The sequence below is a fragment of the Ixodes scapularis genome, unplaced genomic scaffold (assembly GCF_016920785.2).
Source record: "Ixodes scapularis isolate PalLabHiFi unplaced genomic scaffold, ASM1692078v2 PGA_scaffold2__306_contigs__length_199485367, whole genome shotgun sequence".
Lineage (NCBI taxonomy): Eukaryota > Metazoa > Arthropoda > Arachnida > Ixodida > Ixodidae > Ixodes > Ixodes scapularis.
Window position 1 is genome coordinate 122,908,855 of NW_024609857.1, and position 18,627 is coordinate 122,927,481.

At 46.6% G+C, this 18,627-nt stretch overlaps 1 protein-coding gene across 1 annotated transcript; it reads right to left on the reverse strand.

Annotated features, from left to right (window-relative positions):
- Nucleotides 1–12,233: 12,233 nt before the first annotated feature.
- LOC121836798 lies at nucleotides 12,234–16,377 on the reverse strand. The gene is made up of 4 exons (XM_042292009.1): nucleotides 16,306–16,377; nucleotides 15,851–16,139; nucleotides 12,759–12,872; nucleotides 12,234–12,402 (listed from the first exon to the last, which is right to left on the reverse strand). The coding sequence occupies exons 2-4, from the start codon at nucleotides 16,137–16,139 to the stop codon at nucleotides 12,341–12,343; spliced, it is 465 nt and encodes a 154-aa protein (XP_042147943.1). The 5' UTR covers nucleotides 16,306–16,377; the 3' UTR covers nucleotides 12,234–12,340.
- Nucleotides 16,378–18,627: the final 2,250 nt, after the last annotated feature.

Sequence of the window (18,627 nt, forward strand, 5' to 3'; positions counted from 1 at the left end):
ATTTTCTTTGAGTGAATCTAGCCAGTCATAGGCGGTCATGCTGTTTGTTTTTTCGTCGCTGGTTCGGGACTTCAGGAGTTGCATTTCAGCACCCAAGCTGTCGGGATCTACCTCAAAAAGCTACAAATAAGAGATATTTGTTCGTTCGCTCACAGAGAGGCCCAAAAGGTTCTGGAGAGCACACACAAGCTCAAAAGTTTCTTGTGTGAACGTTTCCTCGATCCCTCGAACACAGGAGTCAAGCATCGGAAAGAAAACACCGACACGAAATTCCTCCTCTTTTGTCGCATAGAAACATTCATTCGCCCAGTTTTGGTCAAATCGCTTCGATACCTTTCTTCTTCGAACTTCGGGAATCTCGATTTCATTCATCTCGCAGATCGAAGAAGCTTCCGCAAACATCTTTTTAAAGACTGTCCCATCTTGCCTCATCTCTCGCAGCGCTTTTTGCAGATGCCTGACTTCATTGAGTGCAGTGGTAAGGTTAATTTTAGGGTACTGAAGAGCTCGGCTAACCTTCAAAATAAGCTGTAGAATAGGGTGAGCTATTTCCATGCTGCAGACAAAGTCAAAGCTCATCACCTGGGAAAGGAGTCCCTTGCCTTTTGCTTTCGTCTCCGGGTGCTTTGTGGAGTCCACAATCGTTCTTACTGCACTCGACAGTTCGCTGTAGCTCTCGCAGCGAACTGGCCTTTACTGCTTCAGCACGACATGCCCATCTGGTTGTAGACAAAGACTTCAAAGTTTTCAGCTGTGTGCCGACAGTTTGGAAAATTCGCTCAAAAACAGCATGGCGCACAACACTGTTTTCAATAAAGTTGTACGCAAGTTGCACAACGCCAAAGAAATCAAACATCATTCTGTTTTCTGCTCAAGACAAGCATGCATCGACAAGCACCAGGTTTAAGCTGTGGGCATAGCAGTGAACGTAGACGAGCTTGTTGTTCTGCTCTTTGCACTTTGCTTGAACGCCAGCAACGTGCCCTGACATAGTAGAAGCCCCGTCAAAGCAGACGGAACTCACAGAATTCAGGGAAACATTGATGGTGTTGAGAACTGCTTGCAATGTGGAAAACACAGAGTCGCTGTCTACATTTTTAAGCCTGTCGAGAGTAAGGAAGGCCTCCACAGGCCTGTTCTTAATTTCGCAGAAGTACCTAATAACAACAGAGAGTTGTTCATGATGACTGCAGTCACTTGTTTCGTCGCACATGAGCGAGACTGTTTTACCTTCTATGCGGTGGACAATCGAAGAAAAAATGGCTGCATGCAGTGACTCTAGGATGTCATTTTGTATTCTGTTGCTGATGTAGGAGGCGTTTTTTGGGCCTGACTCTAAGTGGCCCCGCAAAACGGGGTCGTACATCTTTAAGATATTAACTATCTCTAAATATAGACCTTGCTCTGCGCTTTCCTTATTTTCACTGTGCCCTCTGAATGGCCTTCCTCCCTTTGAGAGAAGAACAATGATGTCAGTAAGGCGCTTTAGCACCTCACGATTTTGTTTTCGTTTTTCTTCAACTTGAGACGCTCGTCGTTCAAAGCTTTCATCCAGCATTGAAGCAATCGATCTGTTTGCTTTGGAGCAATTCCATGACACAACACTGTTAAGATGGCCCTCAGACCTTTCATGCTGATTAAACCTTTCTATCGCTTTCTTCCAAGTTCGAAACCCAGTTGAAACAAAGGATGGGTCTAAATGTGCTTTGGATATACCACTGCCCGGCGGAAACGCCCGACAACAAAAGCAAAAGGCTGCATCTTTTGCTGGACTGTATTCAAGCCAGCTGAACTTCGCAAACCAGTGTTCACAAAAGCTGCGCTTTCCATTATTCGTTTCTGTTTGGGCATAGCTGCCCAGATGAGGCTGAAAAGGACCCCGTGCTTGCCTGGCTTGCTTGTCCAGGTCGTTAGTCGGCATTGGCAGCGACGGGTCGTCGTCAGACATTTGGTTCTGGTTGGTGGAAAGCGTTGAGCAAAATCTCGGAGGCTCATCTGGTGCATCAGCGATGTGGCTTGGCGTCGTGGCACAGCTTGGCGTTGGCACACAATTTGGCGTCGTGGCACAGCATGGTGAAGTGGCGCAGTCGTCAGCTTGCTGGTGGCTGGACATCTTTTCCGGTTCATTTTGCTCATGCTGCTCTTTGCAGCTTGTTGACTGTGCTGCAAACAAATAAGAGAAGTATAACTTTTTAGTTTTCTTTTTACCTGTTAACATGGCTCTTAGAACACGCTCGAAAAGAAGTCTGAGTAAACAATTACAGAACCAACTGCGCCAATAATAAATATATTTTTTTGGAAATTTTACGACAGCTTTGTCATCGACAGCTCAGCATAGTCTCTCCAAGCTAACATCAGCAACCGCTGCTCGGAGGCGAGCCAAACACGGCCTGCTGATTGTGTTTTCTATGTTTTAACGTAAACAACCTTTTTGAAAAACCTAGGTTGCTAAAAAGCTAGTTTTTTTTTTATGTCGGTGATGTTAGTCGCGCTAGGGTTACTAGTCTGGCCGAGGAGCACTACCTTCTTTGTTCATCGCGACAGAAGTTTGCGCCCTTCTCGTATTCGCGACTCCAGCGACCTATAGGGGGCGCCACCGCCAAACAAACATGGCGGTTGGGTCCAGGTCGCGTCGGCTCGGCCGGGCCGCCTGAACGGGTGGCGCATTCAGTTTAACAAATTTTCTTTTGTTTAATGCCCAATTTTATAGGCATTTGAACTGAGACGGTTAAATGTAGCCGGTGCACATAAACTTGCCGAGCATAGCTTTGTTTTGCCGGTGTTTTTTTGTTCTGTTCATGTCAAACTTTCGTTCTGGAGACTTCGTTCAAAACCGAAACTATGGGCTCCGGAGAAACGGTAATAGACTCTAATTAATTTTGATCATCTAAGGAAAGCGGCGATGGCTACAGAATTTTTCCACCGAGAGTAATTTTTAGCTAACTCGCATGCCTCAACCATGCGACTTATCTGTCCGAGAAATCCAGCTTTTGTGCGTATCCGCGTTTCAGAAGCAGCTCCAGTCGTCTGCTCGGTCAACAACACAGGCTGCAGGAAAATTACGAAAATTAAGCAAGCGCTTCTTGAGCCAAGGAGCATGTTAACTTGCTGGTGCTTCACTAAGCAGCTGATACTCGTATTTCAATTCAGGTTTTAGTAGCAATCGAGAAGTCATTTTGACGAGCGGGTTATGTATTATATTACGTACAATGTTCCACTAAAGCGATATTAGTATATTCTTCAGGCTGAAATATGAACTTAGTTTACTAGCTATCAGGTGACCTGCTGAATAAAAGTATATTTGACAGACAGAGAGATACTATGCTTTAACTTAGCCAAATGGTTCTAGCCGGTAGCACGGAGACGAATGTGGACAAACTGAGGAGAGTCTTCATCGGAGATTCACTCAGAACCTCTCTGCATTGAACTTGACTTCAAATCCTGAACGGATAAAATGAGTATTTTTTGTGGCCGGTCAACCTGAGCAATGTAGATGTATATTGCTGCTGGCTTCGACGGGGGTATAATATAAATATTGGAGGCGCGATAGATCCTAATGCCGTGGCAGGTTCTAACTTTGCGAGACGCGTCCGTCCCCCCCCCCCCCCCCCCCCCTTTTGAAAGCAGATAATTTTCCTTATTAATCATGGGCAGTGAGCAGGTTTTCCTGAATCAAGTAATTGCAAAATTAGCCCAACTCCTTCAGTGTGGTCCAGAGGCTTTTTCGGCGAAAAGCAGCAAAGATGAATAGCCAACGCACCGGCCGGTGTGGGTGGCTCAAACTTGAAGCTAATCGAGCACAACCAAACTCAAGAAAAGCTGCTATCGAACCTTCCCATTCACTTGACTGCAACATTGGTGTTCCCTCCAGTGAAACACCTCGTCTGTCGTCCATAGTCCACTGTTCTACCTCCTTATAAAAAAAAAAAAACTTATCAGTTACCATGTAGTCGTCACTTTGAATGTGATTCGAGACAGACAAGAAATCAAAACGTTTTTGCGTGATTGCTCCCCATCTAAGAAATCGAAAGCACGCGACCGTGTGTTGTGGAGTAACAGGCTTTCGAAACACGTGATAGAAGGAAGCAATCTATCTGAGGCTTCACCACACTAATGAACAGTCAGGCAAACTTAAGAAATTTTCGGACCTTCGTCAAATTACATTATTCGCCACCGCGCCGACAACACGTGTCCGCGAAAGCCACCAGAGACGTGGAGAAGCGCGGAGCGACCTGGACCGGCTGGTTCCCGGTTTTCCCGCTTGGCGGCGTCCGTTTTGCTGGAGTCGCGAATAGTAATAATTTCTAGAGAGATAATCCTGCACAGAGCGTATACACGACTCAAACATTTTAAGACTGCGTTTTATTAATGGTGAGCACTGGCGCTGGGCACGGAAATGCCCAGAGTTGCTGAGTACGTCAGTGAAGACAGACGGGGCTCTAATAGAAACGTTGCTAAATTCGTTAGACACATTTTCCTTTGTGAGTGGGTGCGTCTCTCACTCTCACTGTTGCCTTCGTTCATGAGGCACTTCATTCGCCTCAACAAGATCAGTCATTTTGCTCAACGGGGTCCTGTTGAGGTGCCACGCTATCGTCTACGAACAGACTTCATAGAATGATACCGACACGTGCTGCTATATAGAGACTTTTAATGAAAAGGATATGAATAATTTAACCAACTAAACTGAGATATGGAATGAATGAATTCAACAACGAAGAAAAATACTACAAGGTCAGTTTACTCGTTTTTTTCTTGGAAGGATCACATTATGTGAATGAAACGGCCTCTAGGAAGCCTTCATACAAGCACTGAACGTCCCTGAATTGACTCATCCAATCACCAAACCAGTACCGATGTGCACGATGGACCCCTTCTTTCGTTTCTAATAAATTGCACTGTTCTCTCTTTCTATACTGCTCCGGCAATTTATGGGGTTCTAAAATAGCGGTGTCGTTTGCAGTGGCGGATCCAAGGGGGGGGGCGGTGGGGGTGATTGCCCCCCCAAACGCCTCGCCAGGCACCCCCCCCCCCCCCCTCCCCCCGAGGTTCTTCGTCAGCTCGAAGAAAAAACGTAAGCAATCGACGCAGGATACAGCTTGTACAACCAGGTGACCAATTGCTTTTCTTCTCAACTGAGAGAGGAAGCAAATGCTCTGGGTACAGTGTAGTCTGGGTCTGAGCTTCTCCTGAAGACGCTCCGGACTTCCCCACGACCTTGGCTTAAACATAAGCCCGCTTTCGTCCTCGCCTCTATCCCTCACTGAGGATCAGATCAGCGCCGCAGCGCGGAATACAGAAAGAAGCCGACGAGTGCCAGAAGGGGGAGATGTTTTCTCTAATGGGCTTCATACTGCCTGCGGTACGACTTCTCGTGGCGGGAAGCTAATAAAAGAAAGATAAACGGTACGAGCACTCTAAAGGCTGGAGGCTGCTTACGCTAGGGAGCCTTCATGTGCGCTCATGAAGGCACCCTAGCTTACACAGGGTCCTCAAGCCGACGCCGCAGGCATTTATTTGTATACAATGCCGTTTCAACTTAGGGTGGCGGGACATATTTTAGGAAAGGCGCCCGCTACCCCTTGTCTCCCCTTGGCGCCGTTTTTACTTTTCGAGTTAAACGCGGCTCCTGTGGATTGACGGCAGAGCTTTCGCCCGGCTTTGCAGGAGCGAATATGTGTGTGTCTAATGGAACAGAGGCGGGGCTTGCTGGTTTCCGACTGCGGCTTCGAATTCCCTACCTAAGGGACTTGGGGAAAACGAGCCTTTTCAAAGATCCGACTATACATAAATTAAATAGAGAGTGCCTGTGCCCCTTCGAGTGAACACCGACTCCCAAACATCCATGCTGCAGTCGTGATCGGCCTTTAGCCCAGTTGAGATTCGCCGACCGGATAACCGCTCTGCCCCATCATATCTCTGCACCTGTCCTCTCGACCCTGACGAATGATCTAACTAACCAGAAACAAGTGTTCTTTTCACACAGAAAATATCCAGACGAATTGCAATTGAATATAATCTGGAAGGATCCATTGCTGGTTTAAGGTCTTATCTAAGTTTAAAAGTTATAGTTGCAGAACTGCAACATGCTTTCATAAATATTCAACAATTATTCTCTTTAGTTCTCTCGAGTTGCATCCAGAACACGTGAAAACACGAGTTTGGGTTGGCAATGCCGCATGTGTTGCGCTCTAGACATTCCAAATATACGGCGAACAACCGACGAACTTGCCTGACAGCTTTCGTTTCGCTCGCTGCGTCAACAGTGTTTTGACGCCGCGAGCTGCGTCGAAGCCGCCGGGCCATTTTTGTCGCTTGTTTGCAACGTACTCGCTCCATTGATTTAAGCCGCTCTTCCCGTTGCCGCAGCAGTTAAGCACTAGCTCCAACCAGAATGTCTGCCAAGGCAATGTCTTTAAGCTTCCCTAAATCGACTGCTCACGTAGTGTCGGTCTGAAACCCAAGTTCCAGAAAGGATAGTGCCACCACAATTTTCGAGATACTTGCCTCTAGCGTGGTCACCCGAAAGGTTTTAATTAAAAGAGTTCATCCCCGACAGGTAAACCGATACAAAAGCTCTCAAGATCTATATTATGTTAACAGAGTTTAGTAAAAACGATAACTCTACAAAAAATATAAACACTCCCTCCCCGCCGTTTTACATCAAGGAACCGGCCCCCCTAAAATGGAGGTCTGGATCCGCCCCTGGTCGTTTGCATGGGCACCGACAGGACCTTCTTTCTAACATTTGTCACACATTCAGTTTTAATATCCAGCCACTAAACTACCAGTATATACCATGGAAAAGTTCAAAATATTTTCACGATTTGGACACTCAAAAAAAACTTAAAATTAATTAATCAGATAGCATGAATGATGTGAAATGACAGAAATCTGATATTCGTCCACCCGAGTAAGTTACCAAGCTTTCACCTAATTACGAAAGATAAAGGCAATGTCACTGATGGGTCCGGCTACCAGAGGGCCAGTACTTCTGAGGACTTTCCTGCGAGCTTGGATGCAAGCAATTCAGTTGTTCAGCTCGATCACTAGGTAGATAGACTTACCTACCTATCTCAACAAGCTGAAAGCCAACCTGAAGGTTCCTGCTCCATGGAATTGCCATGCACTTTGTTATTTCTCAGGATTCATCATCTATAGCATGCAAGCTGCCTGCCTCAAATGTTTCAGCTATTGGCTCCATTCAACCACCTGCTCCGGAAAAATGTGAAATAGAGGTGTGTATTAAAGGAAGACGACGGCTTTAGCAAGGCAAAGCAGACACTGCTGCGTCAGGCTCCTGGTGTATCGCAACCACACTGAGGAACTGATCCTGAATGTGCCACACCTCCAGAGGCAGTTGGACCAGTGTCGTCACACAACATCCACGGAGTCAAAAGGCCCGTAGGAGGTTAACCTTCTTCCAAGAATTCCATGACACACGCATGGGTATCAACGCAATGAGGTAAGGCAATGGTTGAATCCGTACAACCTTGAACAATATGCCAACAGGCTGCATTAATGCCACCAGAAGCAGAGCCACAAGCTTGGCCAGAACCCACGGCTTTATGGACAAGAATTTACATGGACTGCACTGCACCTATTGAAGGTAAAACGGTGCTAATTGTGGTAAACAGTTACCAAGATTGAAAGAAACCACTGGCATCAGCAGCCAGCCAACTCCATTGCAACAGTCGAATATCTGAGGAACACGGTCGCCTGGTTAGGACTTCCTGTTTGCTTGGTGTCCAATAATGGAACACCACTCCCCGGCACGCTGTTTACCGACTTCATTACTCAGAATGGAATTGGCCACCTAAGGACTGCACCTAACTATCCACAGTCAAACAGACTTCCCGAGAGAGCTGTCAGAACGATCAAGGACAGTCTAAAGAAACTCTCGGGTGGTTCTTTGGCCGCATACTTGCCAAGACGGCTCCTTGTGTACCGTCGCACACCGCCTACCACAGGAGGACAATCTCCAACAGAGCTCGTGTTCAACTTTTGTCCTAGAGTTTGCTGCATGGACCTCATCACTGAGACCCAGGAGCCAAAGGTAGACCTGGAAAGACCTAGCAACCTTAAAGAAAGCAGCCCTGTTTTTGAAAGAAACATGGGAGCTGTAGAACAATGGGGACCAAGATCATCTTCCAGGTTGTCCAAAACTGCATGACTTTGGTAAAATCCACCATGGCACAATGAAGCACCACCTGGGCCAGTTGTGCCCCAGACGCTTTAACTCAACTCATTTTTAGTCAGATGATGAAATTACCACTGGGCACTAACTTGATTGGCAGTTAACAAGTGAAAAAACCAGGCTATGGACCAGGAACTGAGCAGGCATTTTAAGCAGTGCAAGGATGCCCCACTCAGGCACGGGGGACACCAACCAAGATGAACCTTTAGCTTGTGCGGCAAAGTGTTGGATCATGCCACCACCAGGGGTCAGTGTTTCTGGGGGCTTCCCTGTGCAACGGCCATGGGCTTTCTCTCTCTTCCCACACTTTCCAGTGACCATGTAACAAACATGTATGACACGGCCATGTCAATTATTCCCTAATAAACAAATAGGTATGATCCTTGCACTCCATGGATGAAGGAGCCACCAACAATTTCAACATTGGTCTGTATGGAGTCAAAAAACAAGGAAATAAAGGAACTTCTGACACACAACTATTCTTGATGCATGCACACAACAGACTACTTCCATAAAGCCCTGCATGCAACACGGCGCGCGTTGCACTCTGGGAACTAGTTGGCCAGGGAGGAGAGTGGCATGGTTTCGGTTTCGATCGACACGTCGACCAGAGATTACACACAGAGCGTGGACTATAAACGGCCATTATCTCATGTTTTCTGGTCCCGAGAGCGTCACTTGTGGTCTATAAACTAACCTAAATGGCCAGACCTCGAAGCTTTAGCACAAGCCCGAGACGTATATAGCTTCTCTTAACACATGCTTGTTCTATTTTTGTACTTGAGCCTTTTTGTTAGCGTTTCGAGGTATCTGGACGAGCCAGTGCTGGGAATCTCGACGCTGCAAAGCTCGGGGATCTTGCTTATGTACGAATCAACAGGCTGTAGCAACCAATAAGTATGCATACATCAAGCTCGCGCCTTTACATTATATGTTGTTGATCAGGAAGTTTGTTCGTTTCGTGCGTCCACAGAAGAAATATTACTTTTTGCAATTACTGTTTTCTTAATACGCCTGTGTATGCGAAGTAAAACTCGGAGGTGCCACTGAAAAGCTTCTTATCTCTTATCTGTACTGACCCGCAGCACTGCACGAAGCGAAGTCCCCACCCACTTGCATTTTACTAATATTCAACATCGCGTATGCACGTAAAGTTATCCTGCAATCGTATAGGCACATTCGCGCATACAGACCGTTTTAAGAAAGCAAAAGTCGAGCACTTGTGTGAAAAATGTTGCACCATTCGCCAGAAGTACGCCGGACGGGTATGAACCCCTATGCGGTGCGCCAAACGAACGAAATTTTTCAAAGTGCATTTGACGGTTGCTAATGGCCATAATATTTGTCATGTGTTAGCTTTCTTCCTGCCTGAGTATGCCGCGATAATTTCGGACACACCGTTCAGGCACAGATCTTGGGCGTCAGTAAAAGCTCGTCCAAAAAGGCTTAGCGAGGAGTAGGCGACGCTTGTTAGGGCCTCCGTCGTAGCTAGCCCATCTCCGCGTTTGCGAAAACTTAATCGTCTATCAGCATAAAATATGATGACATGAGGAAGACATCATAGTAACTTTGGTGCAGTAGTGAGGTCGAATTTATTGCATTTCCTTAAAAGTTTACGCATCAACGCTGGGCTCAACTTTGATACTCCTGTGAAGATGCGGCTTGCTTTTCGCCCAATGAAGTAACAAGAAGCGGACATTTGGCAAACAAAATATGTGTAATGCTCCAGGTGACCGAATTTCACTTGTAGTTCAATGGTACTAGACGGGATTATTGAAATTGAACTCAAAGATGATGTGACTAAGCCACGTCCTACTACGTTTGCATACGCACTCAAATATCCGGTGTTTCGGAAACCAAAAAAAGTGCCCCGGCCTTCGTTTTGTATCGCTCGAGAATGAGTATATTGTACATTCGTAGAAAAGTCAGATAATCGAAATTGCAAGCAGTGCGTTCGGTCGCGGCGTGATAGCATGAGATGAATCTGCTCAGTCGAAACCGAAACTGAGTGGCCAACTAGTTCCCAGAATGCACTGCATGGCATTTCGCCGCAATGGGGCGCGTCGGTTTTGGAAGAAGTCCATTGGCCAGCAGTCTCCTTGCAACATCCTGGACACAGCAACAAAACCCAGCCCTTGCACCTGTTATACTGAGTACGAGCGTCTGACAAAAACTAACTCACGGAAAGGAAATGGCGGCAGTTAGGTCTACTGCAAACAAACTAACACACAGATACCTGACAATAATTAAGTCTGCAACTACAATGAAATAAAATGAGACAGACCCAAAAGCTGCAACCGGTGACCATGGAGGGGACATGGGTCTCGTGCCTCTGCAAGAAAAAACACAGAAACCGCAAAATTAAAATAGGCAAGTGGATAAACCAAAAGGGTCGGAGGCAAAGCATAGGCTCCCAGAAGCGTAAAGGTGCTGCACGGTGAAGGCTCACATGGAAAGCTCATGAAGTAAAGGGATGGCTTGCAAATGTCTTAAGCAAGTGCAGAAGTGATAAACTTGAGGATACAGAGAGAGTGCATATTTCGAGGTATGCGAATGACACGAGGAAAGTGAACAGAAGAATGACAGAGGAAAAGACAAGCTAACATGGGCAGGAAGTCTCTGCATAGGCTTTCATGCAAGACACCAGGAAGGAAAGGGTAGGCTACAAACATCCACATGAAGCAAAAAGGGATGAGTGAAACATAAGCAGTGCACAGCACAAGAAGGAGGACAAGAAAAAAAAAAACATGACACAGAAGAGCAAGTTTGCATGACAGCGAAAGCTTCACATAGGCCTACACGCAGAGCAGAAGAAAAAGTGCTCCCCACAAAGAACCGTAGCAAGCGTAAAAAAATTCAGAGGCTTCATGCAGCCATATGCACAGAGCACAATAAAAAGAAAAGCTTCCCACAAACATCTGAAGCAAGCGTAAAAGAAAAAGAATATTCTGGGACTTCACTCAGGCTTACATGCAGAGCAGAAGAAAAAGAAAGCTTCCCACAAAGAGCTGAAGAAAGTGTGAAAAAAATTTAGATGCTTCACGCAAACTTACACGCAGAGCACAAGAAAAAGAAAGGATTCCCACAAACATCTGAAGCAAGCATGAAAAAAATCCAGAGGCTTCATGCAGGCTTGCACGTAGAGCATAAGAAAAAGAGCTTCCCACAAACATCTCTAGTAAGCGTAAAAAAATTCAGAGGCCTCACACAGGTTTACAGGCAGAGCCTAAGAAAAAAAGCGTTCCACAAAGACCCATAGCAAGCGTAAAAAAATTCAGAGGCCTCAGGCAGAGCACAAGAAAATGGGCTTCTCACAGACCCGTAGCAAGCATAAAAAAATTACAGATGCTTACAAGCAAAGCACAAGAAACTTCCCACAAACATGTGTAGCAAGCATAAAAAAAAATGCAGAGGCTTCACGTAGGCTTACATGGAGATCACAAGAAAAAGGGCCTCGCACAAACAACCGTTGCAAGAGTAAAAAAAATTCAGAAGTGTCTCGGTAAACAAGGAACGCAAAAATTGAAAGCTGCCCTTAACACAAAGAAGAAAGCAAAGTAAAAAACAAATGAGAACGGGACACCAGTTTAATCAACTAAGGCAATCTAAAACACTAATTAGTTCTCCGAGGTCCTGCCATCGACTGCCGAAGTCCCTGCGTTCAGCTGCCCCAGCCGCCAACTCGCGACTTTTTTCCCGCAGGAACAGTTGCAGCCGTGCATGGCAGAATCGCCTGATGAGCTTCACTTTGATTTCATGGCAGTCGGGCAGCTGAACACATTGGCTCTCTGCAGCCATCCTCGCCGATAGGCCGTCCAGGATGCCCCGTGCATGCATCAAATCCGCAATGAGGCTGCGAAAGACACTTTCACAAATTGTGAAGAGGGCGCGTGCAGCTTCAGAGGGGCAGGTCAGAGCGTCAGGGACATAACTCTTTAGCCTGAGGAGGGTATTTGCAGGTGCCATGGGGACTCGAACAGCTGCAGCACACGTGTCACATGTAGCATTATTTTTTACAACTCTTCGTACCACATACCCGCGTAATAGTCAAAGCTATCCTCCTCAAGTTGTGACATGGTGAGTTCTACCTCCTCAAGAAAAATGTCGGTGGGCACAGCAGGTTGTACATCCAAGTCTGCGAGGTCAGCCAGGTAAAAGGAGGCATCGTCCAGTTCGTAGGACCCTGCCTTGGACGCCTTCAGGTACTGCGAGTGTGTGATGATTTTCAAGGTCATCTTAAACTCCAAGAAGTTGTGATAGGGTTGCCCTGTCGCACTACCGAAAACAAGTTCTCATGGCAGTCCTGCGTGAATCTGGATGTGAGCACAAATGAAAAAGAATGTCTCTCAATGAGACTTTGCTGCAGGTCCAGAATGGACTTAGTAGAGAGAATTACCCCCACCTGCACTGGCTTGAACGCCCCATCCCCAACAGTGAGGTGGAGAAAAAGATCCTTAAATTTGACCAGAAAGTCAAGGGTGTTCTTGTAGCAGGCCTCATTTTGCCTGCTGATCGCAAGGACTGGGTGCCTGCTGCTCATAAGATCAAACCATTTGTTGACCTGTTCCAAGAACCAAGCCGTGGTGAGGAAGTTGGTGCTCCAGCCATGATTCTCCACCAGGAAGCGCAGGGCAGTGGCCGTGGAGTGACTGAGGACCCGTAGGGCAGTGCTCACCTACAAACACAGAACTGCTTTAGATCATCAAGTGTATGCAATGTTTGGTAAACTGGACTGAGGAATCAATGATTTGAAACTTTCCCCTCAGTCAATAAAAGAACAGCATGGGCACTAAACAAAGAAAAGGCTGCTAACTTCCATTCCTGTTGTCCATACGAATGGTTTTTGCTGGTTTTTTATGAGTTTTTGCCACTCTCTTAAAGTTGGCAGTTCCACTTCACGAGCAAAGGTGATGAGTGCCAGCGCTGAAGTAAAGTACACTCCATGGTTACTTTGGTAGCTGTGCGTTGCTAAAAGTGTCACCGACTCCGATTTGTGAACCACTGACTGATTTTGTTGAAAACACTTTAAGGGAAGCTAAAGAGGTTCTCCAAAAAAAATTAGAGGTAAATTCTTCCGTATTTGTATCCTGCAAATTTGAATATGCACTATTTGCTCAAGAAGTATCACCCAACGCAAAGAAATATTTCAAAAATTCACTCAGCATGATGTCACGTCAAGAACTTTCACCTGGCCACCGAAGCTCAAGCACCATCTCTCGTGCAGTGTTCCGGCACATGTGACCAACCAGCCTTGCCCAATGCAGTGCTTTTTTTATTCTCGTGAAATGGTGCGTCATCTGCTACAGACGCCTAGTTCCCACTACAATCTTTCACGCCTGACCAACATCCGCTAAATCTTTTATGAAAGTTTATAGGTGTACTAAACTTACGTCAAAACAAACAGTCGAGCGAAAATCGTGAGCATGAGGTGAATCGCACACAATTTGTCGACCACTCAAATAAGCTTGCAATAGCTGCAGAGATTCCAAGGATCCTTGTTGCGACGCTGCTGTCTCTCAGAAATTTCCTCCTAGCTTCTTACACCTCGGGAGGGCGGGGCTTCAGCGCTATGGTCAAAATGCTTTGATGGCTACTCCGGGCCTCAAATTGACAAATAATTTTAATAATCGTGATACTGGAGGCCATATGAAGATGATGCAAGTGTTTTTTAAAGGTACAAAACCGCTTTAGTTTCCCCTTAAGCAGGCATGTGCGAATAACGAATTTTATGTTTCAAGCGAATAAGAAGCTAATAGTGACTTGGGTCGAATAATTTCGAATCGCATATTGAATACTTGCGGTGCCTTTCTGATACTGCCATTGCGCTCAGCTTCCGCCATCTTGACAGTGTTGATGTCAAGATGGCGGAAGGTAGCTTAGCTTGGAAGCTAACCTAAGTTAGCTTCCAGTCGTGTGTAACTAGCTTAGCTAGCTACAAACAAGCTAAGCTACATGCTAACTTAGCTTAGCACTCTTACCTTAGTACACATTTTTCAAAACATTATAGTAATTGAGTGATGGATGAGTGTGAACGAGTATGAATAAAGTCATTTTAGATATGATATAAAGACTATCATACCTAAAACACCTAATATCAAGGGGCACACAGTAATCCACTGAAATCAGGTTAGACAAGAGTAATTTTGAGTATGTTTTGTTCACGTTCTCAAGGATGTGCGTAAATTCTGCAGTTGTTAATCGAAGCAACAAATGAAGCTTGTCATTTAGTTCTCCTTGTCAACAGCATTTTTCCTGTAGAGATAGCTTTCTAGTGCACAAACTCAGCATGTGAGCAATGATTATACTTTGTAAAGGAAAATCGAGCTGGTTTCATTTAGGTTATTCTCAAGTATCTGCCTACCCACTGCCAAGGCTCAGTTAATTCTGAGCCCTACATAGAGATTGTAAGTAGATGAGAGATTTGTCAGTCCTCTTGCTATACCCAAATATTCGTTTTAAATCTTAGACTAAAGAAATGATGAGCAATGATGCACACTGCTTGACGGAACCTCAATTGTAGAGTAACACATATTCATGGTGAAAGCCAGTTTTTTTTTTTTTTTTTTGGCCTTGAGGTAAGCACTTATATTGACCAGGAACATGAACAATCATTACGCTACATTACAATGTTTTCCTGCATTCGTCGCACACGCGCGTGACCTCTTCTTCTCTGGAGGTGTGCCTTCCACTCAATGCACAATCGCAGTGCCTGCGAAATACGCACGATCACGGTGTTTTCTCTGTAAGTGTCGCTTTTGCACAGCACACCGGTGCTCGTTAAGAAGCGCACTCAACTGCGCTAACTCGCTGCAATCGCGACTTTGCCAGCACTTAGAAACTGTGCACATCACCGAACGAACGGCACGCGGCCAACTCATCGCGAGTCCCAAGGGCAACTGATAAGAGCGCTAGAGCGATCTCGACATCACAGGACACAGGACACACACGATTGGTAGGTGAGATGATGACGTTTTATTCTAGTAGGGCCGCGCCAATCACGGGGTGCAGATTAGACCTACCTTCCACTACATTAATGGGACGCTTAGTACCTGGGAATGGTGACTAGAATGACGTCACGTGAGAACTGTGTATAGCCATAGGCTGGGGATGGCAACATGTGCAGCATGTGCTGAGCTGTAAACAATGTTTAATTTTGGCCATTCGTGTGCAGAGATTAGTCATGAGCTGCCCAAATGTTTGCCGAGGCACTTATTGTCACGAACCCAAGTCAAGTGTTCATGCAGTGCTCGTATGGAATCCATAAGCCTCATTCGACCATCATCACCACAGGGTGCTCTCCTAGACACCGTCAGCATAATTACCTCCATGGTCGCATCAGCAAGGTTACAAAAATTGGGAGTGAAGGAAACACTCCCCCTCTAAACTTGAATTCACATCTCGACGCGTGCAAGATACTGAGGTCAAACTAGTGCTGTATGCCTGCGATGAGAGAATCATTCCAACACAATATCAATAATCTACCCCTTCATACCACACTGCAACTAAGTGAAAAAGGAACCATGACACCAACTTATCATTTAAAAATAAATTGTGTAAAATACAAAAACACTACAGTTACTAACAAGGATATTATATCTGCAAATAATCAACAGGGAGCTTTGAAGCATTTGAGTGGCCTGACAACAAACTTGCCTTCAAGCCGCCGCCCCAGAGTTCTAGACGACGGCAATGGGAAGCTCCCCTCCAGTAGCAAGTCGTAGCCCAAGCTGCCACATGCAAATCGCATCTGCAGCGACTTCTTCACCGTCTCATTAGACCACTTGGACCCCCTGTTGCTGGATCTCGATAGAGCTGCCAGTTGGTCCGCAGTGAAGAACTTGTGCAAGTGAGACCGGAATGTCGCTTCCCTTGTCTTTTGTAAGGCAGCCTGCCTCACCAAGCGATGATTCTCGTTCTCCAGCTGCTTGATCTTCCGGCTCATCTGAAAAAAGACATCTTCAGTAAGCCTAGGTAAAACGGATGATGGAGAAAGAGGCTGTAGGGTTCGCTCAGAGGTCTTGGCCGCTGGTTGCCACAAACACGGTACAAGAATTGGGTGTTGCCCACCTTGAGATCACTCCAAGCAGTGCAAGAACCATGACACATACCCAGCTGGTGGAGGCCGCCGACACCAAGGTGCCGAGGGCAGCTGCGCTGGCCTGGCCGCGCTGGTTGTCACTGGTCACCTGCAGCGAAGGGTGCGGTGGTATTGCTACACGGGGGTACGCAGGACCCTGGAAGATGCTTACGAAGCACGCCCCGCTGGTGGTGGGGAGCGGCTGCGTCAGCAGGCCGCCCTGCAGGGCCGCTACAGAGGTCCTGGCTGCTGGTTGCTGCAAACACGGTATGAGAATCGGGTGATTCCCACCTCACAAGATCACTCCAAGCCGTGCAAGAACCACATACCCAGCTGGTGGAGTGTGCTGACACCAAGGTGCCGCGGGCAGCTGAGCTGGCCTGGCCGCGCTGGTTGTCACTGGTCACCTGCGGCGAAGAGCGTGGTGGTATTGCTACACGGGGGTACGCAGGACCCTGGAAGATGCTTACGAAGCACGCCCCGCTGGTGGTGGGGAGCGGCTGCGTCAGCAGGCCGACCTGCAGGGTCGCTCCGGAGGTCCTGGCCGCTGGTTGCTGCAAACACGGTAGGAGAATCCTCGTTTTGCAGAAATATGGGTTTGAGAATAAATGGATTTGTCGCCCTTTCTCTCTTCATGCTGGCCGAGCAGAGAGGGACGAAGGCTTCTTTGTATTTACCTCGGGGTGAAAGATAATCCTCAAGGGGGACAAAAGTGGTTTTGGGGGAGCTCTATCTAAGTCACTGCGACACAATAAGCCAACGGGACGCAGTGGACGTGCCTGCGGCCAGGGAACTCTCGTCTTTTAGCCATGCATTCTCGAACCACTAATTCTGCACATGGTCCATTGGGTGTTGCCCACCTCACGAGATCCCTCCAAGCCATGCAAGAACCATGACAGATACTTAGCTGGTGAGGCTGTCATAACATTACAAGGCAGCTGAGATTGATGAATGCCTCATGCATTAACTTAATAGAAGCAACAGAATATGAGTTATTGGGTTTTGACTTACATTTCCATGAGGCGGGGTTTTGTGCTGTGTCAGGCTGCAACACTGAATGATGGTGTCTCATGCACTCTTGCACAAGAACCACTCCGATTTAAAAAAAAAAAAAAAGGTCTCTGACATGGAACAGAGATGTCAACAGCCTACCAAGTCCACATTATTATAGGTCACCTGTGCCTCTTTCAAATCATATCAGTAAAAACATCTTAACACAAGATAAATTATTGCTTTTAATTCACTCTCATAATCTAGGTAAATACCAAAAAAACAAAAATCTCACTTATCCTCGTTACACGGACTCACTTGACTTTCAGAATGCAGAAACAAGCTCGGAACAGCTGTGGCTTTTAGCCTCCTCCAGCCGTCAGAGCACCTCGTCTGGAACTGGGAGGGCTCGAAGTGGTCCTGCAGCGAATAACGTTTTGGTAGACGTCAAAACTGTAATTCAGCCGCTCGCGTCACAGTACAGTTATTCCGCTGACGAGAGGCTCACGCTTTCAAAATACGCGATCTTACAAATCCATCATCGCACGACCGCCACAGGCCTGAACCACTCGTCTTTCTGCGGTGAAGCGAAAGCGCACAGGACGCTTCCACGGCAGTAGAGAATAGATCACAAAATACACGGTTTTGTCACAGTGCACTCGCGTCCACCGTGCTCGCGTCACATTATTAACAATGAACAATACCTCACCTCGCAAAGGTACGTTCTGTCGGGAAATTTCCACCCGCGCCACGCTTGATTCCTGAAAGCCACAGTTTCCGTCTCCTCGGGGATTTCGGCAGCTTGAACAAGCGAATTCCCCTGGAAGCTCTGTTCCGGCACTTCAGAGCACAACAACGACCCATTTTTCAAACAAGACCGGAACGGCGGAACTCCCGCGGCTACACAAACTTTTGTTTACGTTATTTCAACGCACGTGTCCGCGTGCGCATTCGTTTATTCTACCATTAAAGAAGGCTATGACGAAAAGCTCACATGCACCAAGTTTTCAGTCACCGAGCGTTAACTTTTTTAACTCTAGCGACGCTAAAATGAAATTACCGAACCCTGCTTTACTTTTGAGGCTCACGACTACCGCTAGGGGAGGTTTTGCGGCTTGTGATTGGCCACGAGCGGCCTGTCAATCAACTATTCGACCAATAGATTTTCGCCCCATTGATACCAATGAATGGCCAAACTCTCCCAATATACGGCTCTGGAGTAGCGCAATCCAGAACGCCATCTCTCGGCGTCTAGCGGTGAACGCCTGCAGGTTTCAACTCCGGTCACAAATGCATGGGGAACGTGAGAGAATAAAAATTTTTTTTTTTTTTTTTATATATTTTGGGGATGTACGGTACAACA

What these genes read in the sequence shown, in the direction of transcription:
- LOC121836798 (XM_042292009.1), bottom strand. Translation starts at nt 16,139, where the DNA reads ATGAGCCGGAAGATCAAGCAGCTGGAGAACGAGAATCATCGCTTGGTG. An exon ending in TCTGGGGCGGCGGCTTGAAG is followed by an intron (nt 12,873 to 15,850) that starts GCAAGTTTGTTG and finishes CTGTGTTTGTAG; the next exon opens with GTGAGCACTGCCCTACGGGT. An exon ending in CGGCTTGGTTCTTGGAACAG is followed by an intron (nt 12,403 to 12,758) that starts GTCAACAAATGG and finishes ACACACTCGCAG; the next exon opens with TACCTGAAGGCGTCCAAGGC.